Source organism: Nicotiana tabacum, chromosome 6 (assembly GCF_000715075.1).
Source record: "Nicotiana tabacum cultivar K326 chromosome 6, ASM71507v2, whole genome shotgun sequence".
NCBI lineage: Eukaryota > Viridiplantae > Streptophyta > Magnoliopsida > Solanales > Solanaceae > Nicotiana > Nicotiana tabacum.
Window position 1 is genome coordinate 102,733,440 of NC_134085.1, and position 10,120 is coordinate 102,743,559.

Below are 10,120 nucleotides of genomic sequence, written 5' to 3' on the forward strand. Positions count from 1 at the left end.
GAAGTTCTCAAATACATAATTGTGATGTATGAGGACTTCTGGGAGAATATTTTATGAAAATTATTGATATATTTGTGAGCTAAGTAAACAAATAATAAGATTTCTCAAATAAAATAAATTTAAAAATTAAATATTTTGGTCTAGTTGGCTTATAGCTCATTAAAAAAATTGGATAAGTGAAAACATCATAAAAATTACTAATGTGGGCTTAATATTTTACAATAAATAATTAAATATATAGAAATATCGAAAATCGTCATTTATTGAAATAATTAAAAAGACGATAACAATTCGTTAAGAATAGATTTCATCTATAAGTTGAATATGTTTTTTATTAAAATTAGGACACCAACGATGATATCTTTCTTCTTTCATTGGTTAACAAAGCAAATTGCATTTTACTGAGCCTTAAGTTTTATTTTTCTCATAAATAAAAATATTTTGCTTTTGTTCTTCATGCTTATAGCATGCATGAGCCCTATATATTATGACTATTGCATAGAAGTTCATATATAAAGGGATTTAATGTGCAAATCTTTTAGTTGATTTTAAATTTCTAAATTTTAGAGAAATAATTTAATAACTATTTTGTCCAATGTGAAAGTTATTTTTAAAAGGCAAAAAAAGGGAACGATATTTCGGTAAGGGTTTCTTGCTATAAAAAATGATCATTTGTTGAAATACTTAGAAAAGAGATGATGACAATTCGGTTAGAATAAAATTTGTCTATGAGTTCAATAATGTTTTCTATCAAATTATGGACACAAAGATGATATTTTATTGGCCGACGAAGCAAATTGTAATTTTGGTGATTCTAAGTTTTCTTTTCCTCAGAAATATTTTGTTTCCATTCTTGTGTGAGTCCTATATGTTAGGACTAATTTCATAGGAGTTCAAAACATGGAAGGATTTAATATGTACTAAAATTTTAGTTAATTTAAATTCCTAAAAATTTGGAAAAAAGCTTAAATTACACTTTTGTCTAGTGTGAAATTTATTTTTAAAGTGCAAAAAAGGCGAACAACATCTCACTAAGGGTCCTCGTGCTTTTAATATAGTATAGATTATTATTATTATTATTATTATTATTATTATTATTATTATTATTATTATTATTATTATTATTATTATTATTATTATTATTATTATTCAATTCTATTACTATTGTTGTTTCCTTTGATTTGGTTATCTTGCTAGTTTCGCTACTAATGCTTCTTTTTTTTTCTTCAGTATTTTCATCATAGCTTCTATGCTCTTGTATTTTTCAAACCTGTTTTAGAAACGCTTCTCTTTAACCGAGATCTATGGGAAACAGCCTCTCTACCTTACACAAGGTAGGGTAAGGTTTGTGTATCCTCCTCATACCCCACTTGTGGGATCACACTGAATATATTCTTTTTGTTGTTGTTGTATATTAGAGTTTTGCAATTTGGCATTTGATTTTTGATATTAGATTTTGCTAACTTATACGATTTTAAATACCGGAATTATATTAGTTACATAGGGGTTATATTAATTATGTAGGATTTATACCAAAAATTAAATATTATATAAGTACTAAAATTAATATTTCTTTTTTATCAAAATGACCCCTTAGAGTCCATGGCATCTATAATTTATTCCTTAGGCGCCTAGGAGGGAAAAGAATATTACAGACAAATCCTTTTTCAAATGTTTTTTGTGAAAAAGTGGGTAGGAAATATTGAACGGCTTAATGGGGAAGATGAGAGATTTAAAATGTTTATTTCTGGGCCCTGCTTTACTTTTTATGAAAGCAAACCATTATCCTAAGTCATACTTTTCTTTCTTTTTTATTTTTCTAAATATTCATGTTGCATTAAACCATATAATAGTAGTACGGCATGGTAACCTTATTGGAGTAATTTTTGTGCCAATCAATTGCAACTGAAGAAGACAAAAAAAAAAATTGAACAGTTCAAAGACAAGTCCAACTCATACTTGAATCAACATTAAGATGTTTATACGAATTGAATGATAAAAGAAAAATACAATATAATAAAAGCCATGATTATCACAACCTCAAATTCTGTTCGATGGCTCTATGATTTTTCAAAGTTGCATAGTACACCACATAAAAGATTTAGATGTTGACATCTCCGTATCTTGCCAGGATCATTTCTAGAGAGGTAACCCCCCCCCCCCCCCCAACCCAAATTTCCCAATAATAAATAAAATAGAATACACAATGAATTGTGAAATTTTATTTTGAGGTAATGTCTTCACAAGTACTGTAGATGAACTGATTCAGATTTTTTAAAAAGGGATTTTTGCACAGTACAATCGAATTCACTGTTTACTTTTCCTAGTATTTAATTAAAAATTATTTTTATAATCGAATTATGCCTCTTTGGATTATTTTTAATTTAAGCCATGCATATTGAAAATCCGCGAAAATAACTGGTCATCAATTATGTTAGTAGTCCCCATTGTAATGTGTCATGATCAGAATTTGCTGATTGATCCTGATTTTACATTAATTACAGACACACTTAATATAATTAAACAAGTGGGGACTTCTCGATGCAACATTTTAATTTTGCTCATTCAGCTCATACTCTACCTTGCACCACTTATTTATAGTCTAGACTCTAGTAGAATTGTGATTGGAGACAACGTAACAATCTTGAGAGTTAATTATTTGGTAATACAAAAACAGTAGAATTGTGATCCAGAGTTAGATTTTCACAGCAGCACTTCCCCCTTTTAGTCTTCCTTCTCCATTATTCACTGGTCCACACCCGTTCCCACAACTTTTTTTGAAAAAAAGAAATAGCAAAGAAAGAATTTTGGTCCGTTTATGTAATCTTATACCTAGTTAATATTTTATAAGGCATCTTTAGAAATGAGTGCATATTCATTTAAAAAACTAGAACTAAACGACGGCATCATAATCACAAATAATTTGCTTTGCTCCTCTGCATTTTATATACTGGTGTGGCCATGGGTTGGTGGAGATTTGGTAAGAGGGCCATTTTCTGTTCACCATTTGGCCCCAAATGAATGAAGAATTCAAAAATTAACAATAAAACAAAAAGGAAGCAGATTCAAAGAAAAAGTAGGGTCTTGTATTGGTCATAACTCCTTGACAGATTGTTCATCTTCAAACTATTTTCTGTCCTTGATGTGATTATAGTCACAAAAACTACTTAGTTATCTTCCAAAAAAAGTTGGCTAGTGCACAACTCCTACCATCTGTTTTAGCCCACCACTTGTCTGGTACCCCAGAAACACCTAACAGCTCCATTATTGGAAGTGTGAAGAATAAACTTCTAAATTCTAATGACCAATGGCCAATACTTAGCTTACTCGTTTTATAAAAAACAACACAAGAGCCCCCCTTATGATATTTGTTCTAATACTTAACCATTTCATCCCCATCCTAAAGAGATGCGTGGCAGCTGGAAAGCAAATCACAGAGAGAGAGTTTAACAAAGCAGCAGCAACCAAAAAATAAAGAATTAGATACCTCCTTGTGAAGCAAGGTAGGTGGACATGTTGAGCAATCCAATTTCTTTCAATGTTTAAGCTCAGTTACTAAGTACCTAGCTTTAACTTCAGTCTCAAGTAGAGTAAACAGACTTCATTTCAGCAAAAATGCTTTTGAAGTGTCTCCTTTCTTTGTTCAGATAAGCTTTAATACAGAATTATAAATGAAAAAATGAAGAAAAAGAAAACGGAAATGGTCGTGTCAGATTAGGAACAAGTTAAGATTGATGACCATCTAATCAGCTTCTAATACCTAAGTCCTTTAGCAATCTCAAAAAAGTGAGCAACATTTTCCTCCGGGGTGCCTACCTTGATGCCATGTCCAAGGTTCAAAATATGTTTCCCTTTACCAGCTTTCTTGACGGTATCATTTATTCGATTGGTGATAAATTCTTTTGAGCCAAAAAGGACACCAGGATCCACATTACCTTGTATGGCAACATTAGGGCCCAGTCGTCTCCTTCCATCAGCCATATCAACTGTCCAATCCAAGCTTACTACATCCACACCTGTCAAGGGAAGTCTCTCAAGCAAGCCACCAGATCCACTTGCGTAAAGAATCAGTGGGAGATTAGGATGGGTTAGTTTCACTGAATCCACTATCTGTTTTAAATAAGGCAGACTAAACTCTTCAAAATCGACTGGGCTTAGCTCAGTAGCCCATGAATCAAAGATCTGAACTGCTTGAGCTCCACTGTCTGCTTGGTAACGGATATATTTAGCCATAGAGGTCGCAAATTTTTGAAGGAGAGCATGCAGGACCTAAAGTAGTAACAATAATTGACAACATTTTAACATCAATAAGCTACTGCCAAAATGCTGTCTTTAAATATTAAAACATGATACGATACAAGTAATCAATTTTAGTCCTACCAATAAGCATTCACTCATCATGTTTCCAGTTGATACTTCCCTATAAGGATAATATAACGTTGAATAAATTTGGTTTTTTAACATATATCATCAGTATAGAAGAGGAATGTGCTATTTTCACCTTAACGGCACTTCCAAATATTTGAGCTCACATTATGAAGCATGAAGAACAAGGCTTGTCACTATTTCAGCAGTCTCACTATTTTTGTTCCTAGTCCAGGGGATGGAGCCAGATTGAGGCAGAGTTGTATGAACATGCTAAACCAATTTTCGAGAGCAAAATTCCAAATCTCCGTAAACAGCAAGGTATTTAGAAATATGCATACCAACCCCTCAGATTTGGAAAGGTGGGCAGTGCCTTAGTGGTAAAGATCTAGAAGTATTGTTGTCATTCGTTCCTAACAGAAAAGAAAGAAATGAAGCAAATGGCAATAATGAAACTTCTTTTCACCTTCTTAAACTTGTGTTGCATGGGTCAATAGGCAAAGTAAAGAGATGTGATCTCAGCCTCCACTTAAAACCGCACTTCTCCCTCATGAATCGATCTCAATGCCATTTCTCTCTCAGTTTCCCTCTTTATATCCCTCACTTTACATCTTCTATGAACAACAAATCCAACCCTTTCTTTTCTGATAACATCAAGTAATGAACCTAAAGTACTTCAATCTGAAAGATTTTTCCTAACACTCAAGGCTTGGACATTTTTCTTTCAATTTTTCCTTTGGGTCTCAACTCAAGTATTGTCATATCTAGGAATCAAAATACAAATTCTGTAAAACTTAATGCCTTTATTTACATAATAACTACGCTCAAGTCTAGAATAGTAAAGATTAGGCCACTAACAGTTTCAATAAGAGTATGAATGACAAAAATACTCATAGAAGGAAAAAAGAGTATGAATGATTCATGTAGTTTCAAACCTTAGGAGGCGAATGGCAGCTTTCTAAACTTCAATTAGTTCAGGCGAAAAATACATGAAGGAAAGACGCAAAAAAATTTAGCTCCGATGTTAGAACTAAATAAACACAAGACTCGTTTCTGGTGTTAATTGACAAACAACAGACCTGCCCTTCCCAAGCAAACGCAAGCCAAAAAAAGTATGGAAGAAGACTCAAAAATAAAGTGACGTGCCTACTAATGAAAAATTACTGGCATGTCTGGTACTCGGAAAAGAATTTTAGTTTTTACAGTTTTCTCCACTGAAAATGGTGTGGGCTTTAAAACATCAGATCCTTATGATTTATACGCATAATAACATTAGGCAGTAGTATATTAGAGATGCTTTTCTAATTAGTAGGAACTTTACGGTTTAGGATACAGTTTACACAAGAAATTTTTAAGAACATCAAATTACTCATGTGCCCTCCAAATATCTACCACCTCCTGTTCCCTTACAACAACTGGTCAGCATACACAAATCAAGGAGTTAACAATCCCTAATTAACGTTGCTCTAGAAGCTAGACAAAAGGGAAATTTAAGTTGAAATCTCTCGCTAAATAATCTGAATGGATGGTGAAGTTCGATAGAAGTTCAGGATACAAAACATCAACTACAGTAACAAGCTATAGTTCTATGCGTATGTGAGTGCAGGCTTCTTCAAAAATCAAGTATTACGTGTTTACGATGTAGACACTTTGGTTTAGTGAAAAGTAGTACTAGCAATTGTAAGTTACCTTGGGCTCTGCAAAAGCTAATCTCTTTATCTTTGTGAAGTTCTTAGAGGAACCACCTTCAACCACATATGACGCCAGGGTAAAAGGTGCCCCAACGAAACCAAGAACTGCTGCTTGATTATTGACCTAGACATACATAAACAACTTTTAATTAAATCAACATAATAGGACAAGACGTGACAGTGACAGTTAGAGATAGCAGACTATAATTAGTGTAACTGATTTTAAGCAAAGTCCTAGAGTTGTTTTAGTATATATTTACAAATTTTTAGCTGGTGATATTAGGGCATAGGGTCTCATATGATACAAAAGCAATGAGATGAGCATAAATGCTCAATCGTTCAGTCCACGGATCATATGTTATATATACGTAATGCATATGAATTCTCCATATGTTGATGACTATACATTTGTACAGTAATGTATATAATTCCTCTAGTTCAAAGGTATCCTGCTAACAAGAGCACCAGTATTTTTTCAGAAGGAAAAATAGGATATTCTCCTTGAAGGTTAATAAAATAACTCAATGTAATAGCAAAGTCTGCTTCAGGTATAATACATGTAAAAGATACCAACGCGAAGGGGCAGAATTGTCATTCCTGCCAGATGATCTCCTAAAAGTACAAAAGAAACGTGATGAAGTACCTCTTTCCGCAAAATTGTTAATGCTTCTCCAACATATGGAACTGATTTTTCAGGAATGAATTCTCTAACTTTCTCAACATCAGCAGCTGTTCTCAGGGGATCAAATATGACAGGACCCTTCCCCTTTATAATGTCGAAAGGGATATTCATCCCTGAAAGAGGAGTAAGAATGTCTGAAAATAAAATGACCTGCCACAATAATACCATGAAAGAAACAATTAAATCAAACCAATAAGCATAATAAAATTGAAAATACTAATTTGGGAACAAAAAACGTCTAAAGATGGATTCTTGTTATTGAAGAAAAGACTACAATACCTAATGATGCATACATATATTCTATCAAAGATATGCTAAAGTAGGATACCAGTAAGGAATCTTACCCCATCAGGCCTGAATACTTTCCAGGGTTGTAGGGAAATTTCTACCACAAGATCAACGTTCTCTGATCTATCACGGAACAATGGGTACTTCTCGCAGAGGAGTTGATAGCTCTATAAAAATTTAAAATAAAGCAGAATAATTAATCGGAAGAAAAGAAATAGTAAAAAGGAAATCATAGAAGTCAGAATCATGATGGCAACACAAAAATGTATAAGAAGTCCTGCAGATCAAGCCTTAAAACTGTTTTAACTAGTATTTACAATAACCTAAGGAAACAAAATGAGGAATTTGAAAATTGTCAAGCTTTATGGTCCATAAAAGTCCAAGTAGGTCCTTACTAATATTACTCACTTCTCCTAGAACAAGTTCAAAAAAGCATTAAAAAAATGATCCCCTAAGTCCCATTTTGTTTCTTTTATTCTCTTACAGAAGGGGCAGAGTAGCAGACACAGAGGGTAAAATGAGAGAATATTGCTTGAGACAGTCTGCTCATGTCATATGTAGACCTCTATATGCGTCAGCTCTAAGGTGTAACAATATAATGACTGAAGGTGATAAGGAACAAGGTAGACACAAAATCATTTGGCGAGAAGCTATTGCAAAAGACCTACAATTTCTTAGGACCAATGTGAACTTAACAAAGAACATAAGATAATGAAAGCAAAAGATCCATATAGGTGATAAAAACAAGCATATATTAAGAAGTCTTTTCATTCTAGATAAAAGACTTGTTTGTTCATGTAGAGCTAAGAAGCAAGTATAGTCATTCTTCTTGTTGTTCTTCATATAGCGTGAGTGTGAGGCATAGTAGTAGTTGTTGTTATGTAAAACTAAGTGTAAGGTTCAGAGAACCTCTAGTTTTAGAGAACTCCCCTAAGTTGTCTTAAATTACTTAGTATTTGAATGAAATTGGCCTAAATAGAGCAAAAGGGATACTGATGATTCATATAGCTTAACCCAACTAATTTGAAAGTGAGGCCTAAATGATTAGATAGAATTGACAATTTCCAATGGACCTCTCTTTCTCTTATTCCGAAAGAAAGCTCGAAGATTCAGCCATTCCTTTCTCATGCAAGCAGCTAACTACAGTGGACCCATAACATGAATCTGTTGACACTCATGGGATGTAGGTAGAAATCTTTTAGATAGGATATTTAGTGATTAAAAAGGTAACACAATGGAAATCCGCAAAAGGAAAAAAAGACAAATGCAAAAGTCCAAGTACGCACTATGCCTTATAAATCCTTAGGAATAACCAAATTTGGAAGAAGCATGATGGAATTGAGAAGCACCTAAAATAACGGTAAAAACTGAAACTATAAACCTGCCTTCATATACCTCCCTGCTTGTCTCATAAGCCAAACGGGAGGTCTTTCTACTTCTTTACCCCGTACAGCATCAAGCAACAATGGTTGTGTTGCATTTATAGCTTTTGGTTCCGCAACAGTTCCTGGAAGTTAAAATCAATATGAAAATTCAACCAACTTAAGAAGTTGAAGGTACAATTGCATAGAAACTGTGAGAATAAATAGCTCAAACTCTAATCGGTCAGGGGATGTATATGGAAATTTCAGATAAAAGCTAACAGTCTAATAGATGCAATTTCACATACTAGAATTGAAATTCAAAAATACTATTTTAGTGAAGAGTAAATTGGGGTCCTCGAGGCTTGCTTAATTGACCAAAATCAAGTTTTAAGACGGCAGCCACTGCATAATTGTGAATGTGAAGAAATACTAATAGCATAACACAGGATGGATCTTAGCCAAAAAAAAGGCTGAGACAATAATTAATCATAATAAGCTACTCGAATTTAAAAAAAAAATGGAAATGCAGAAATGAAATTACTATATGGACAATGCAAAAAAGGTTACCTCCAGCAGAGCAACAGATTAATCTGGGGTTGAGATTAAAGTTAGAGGGAGAAGTAAAAGCAGATTTAGAGGAAGGAGATATAGAAGAGAAAGAGTAATTACAAGACATCATTTTTTCAGGCTCGAAATTTTCTTTTGCATCTCAGAGCAGTTGGAAAAAGAAGAAGAAGAAAAGGAAAGGGTCAAAGCTGATAAAAGAAAAAGATAAGGGAGAGCAGACTGGCAGTAGGAAATCTACGTTGACGAATGGCAAACTTTTCCGTAGGCCCCTATTTACTTCGCCTTTTCTTTTGCTTTACTGCTCAATTCATTCTCTTTCATTTTGACTCGAAATTTGGTTTGAGAATTTTATTAACATGATAGATTAGGCGTGCTCCGGTCTTTGGTTGACGCTATTATGTGGAAAAGACCCCGATTTTCTCAAAGATTAGAGATGTCACTGGTACTATCTTTCTGTCTTTGACCTATCGACTGAGAGGTGCTTCTTATCGTATATGTGGTGCGCCCTATCGCCCTAAATCTAAGCGATGGAAGCCCCACTATCTTTGTATGCTTTCGCTAACGAAGATTCTGTTGCTATTATAGCTGTTTTAAAATACAAAAACATCAGCTTTTTATAAACAATCTTGAGACTATACAAAAGAAAATTTGGCCGACAGAACAAATTGCAAAAGAGCCCATTTCGATTAGCTAGGTGCTCAAAAGCACTTTTAAGTGTTGAAACTTATTTAATAAATAAGCAGTTACGTGTTTGGATACAAGTGTTGAAATTGATAATAAGCTGCAGCAGTTTTTTATAAAAAAGTGGTGATAAGCTCTTTTTCTATTAAAACAACTTAAATAACCTTAGAACTGTTTACACTTATAAGGGCGTAATTTCTTCAAAATTTAATATTCTTGATCAATTTAAATACAAAATATTCTATTTGTCATTTTGTTTTAAATACAACTGTGCTTAGATAAGATAATTTTTATGACAAATATAATTTATTTTATGATAAGCATATAATCACAAGTTATAATAATTAATAAATTGACAAAAGTTTCTCAGTGAAAAATAAACCTAAATATGACAAAATATTTGAAGAGAAACAAACACTATCTTCATCGTCACAACACTTAGAAAGCAATACACCAAAACTTTGATATGTCCTCATTCATTA

General features: G+C 33.2%; 1 protein-coding gene across 1 annotated transcript; it reads right to left on the reverse strand.

Moving 5' to 3' along the window:
- Positions 1-3,473: 3,473 nt before the first annotated feature.
- Positions 3,474-9,097, reverse strand: LOC107813684 (uroporphyrinogen decarboxylase, chloroplastic). The gene is given in 6 exon segments (NM_001325911.1): positions 3,474-4,269; positions 6,055-6,180; positions 6,700-6,888; positions 7,083-7,193; positions 8,412-8,533; positions 8,958-9,097. Coding segments are annotated over 6 exon segments (1,176 nt in total). The 5' UTR covers positions 9,070-9,097; the 3' UTR covers positions 3,474-3,753.
- Positions 9,098-10,120: the final 1,023 nt, after the last annotated feature.